This window comes from Pygoscelis adeliae, unplaced genomic scaffold, assembly GCF_000699105.1.
Source record: "Pygoscelis adeliae isolate BGI_AS28 unplaced genomic scaffold, ASM69910v1 Scaffold1181, whole genome shotgun sequence".
Taxonomy (NCBI): domain Eukaryota; kingdom Metazoa; phylum Chordata; class Aves; order Sphenisciformes; family Spheniscidae; genus Pygoscelis; species Pygoscelis adeliae.
The window spans coordinates 13,652-14,662 of record NW_008824161.1 but is presented as its reverse complement, the minus strand read 5'-3'; the positions used below and the strand labels follow the sequence as shown (position 1 = coordinate 14,662).

General features: G+C 64.8%; 1 protein-coding gene across 1 annotated transcript; it reads right to left on the bottom strand.

Moving 5' to 3' along the window:
- Positions 1 to 83: 83 nt before the first annotated feature.
- LOC103925633 (poly [ADP-ribose] polymerase 6-like) lies at positions 84 to 944 on the bottom strand (the record flags this gene model as incomplete). Its single annotated transcript, XM_009334369.1, has 4 exons — positions 84 to 233; positions 500 to 566; positions 662 to 752; positions 884 to 944. Coding segments are annotated over 4 exons (369 nt in total), but the record flags the coding sequence as incomplete, so codon positions are not given.
- Positions 945 to 1,011: the final 67 nt, after the last annotated feature.

Here is a 1,011-nt window from a genome sequence, read left to right as displayed (position 1 = left end):
ACTGAGGCACGGTGCCAGGTCCCCAGCCACCCAGGGTGAGGGGACAGAGGGTTGGTCCCTTGGGGACACCGTCGGGGTCTTACTTGGGGATGGGGGAGAAGATGCTGAGGCCAGCACGAAACTTCTTGATGGTGCCGCTCGTCTTGAACCAACTGTGCCGCTTCTCCTGCTGGGTCTTCAGGAAATCGTTGCTGAGATGTTTCCATTGCTGGGACGTGAACATGCCCAGGATCCTGGCAGAGAGGTGGCATGGGTGCCCAAGCGGGGTGCCAGCACCCATGGGTGCTTCGGTGCCCACTGAGCTTGGCGCATGGGTGGTCCATGCCACCCAGCTCCTCCTCTTCCCCACCCAAAACTGGTGGTGAGGCTGTCAAGGGGCTGTGGGGCAGGTAAAAGGTGGTGGCATGGGGACATGTGGCACCTGGCCAGGTTGGGGGCAAAATGGTGACCCCGTGGCCCACCCACCACCCTTGGGTGCCCATTGCGTTTCGGCTCTTACTTCTTCAGCTGCAGACCCAGCCCGAAGCCCTCCTTGTTGGATGGCTGGAAAACCTCGATGGACGGTTCTGCGGAGAGAGAGAGGAGGACAAGCCGTCAGTGCCACCGCCGTCCCCGTCCCGAGGGCACGTGGGGACACCGTGTCCTGCCCATCCCCACTCACCGGGGCCATCGAGGTACTGGGAGAGGGAGAAGCGCAGGCGGAGGACGATGGGCTCCGTCCGCAGCACCTTCCACGCTGTCGCCACCTCCTCCTGCCGAGGGAAAGCCACGATGTGGCACAGCCGCGGGGACCCCCAGCCGGGGAGGGAAATTTGGAGACCCCCCGCGCATGTGTCTCCCCCCTCCCTGTGCCAACAGCGGCAGGGGCACGCCGGGGACTCACATCGAGGAAGCTGATGTTCACATGGAGGTCGATGTCCACGTCGTCGATGGTCCCGTACTCCCTGCGAAGACACGCGGCGCCATGGCGGGGGGGGGATGAGGGGAGGCTGGGCAGGGGCGGGGACCACC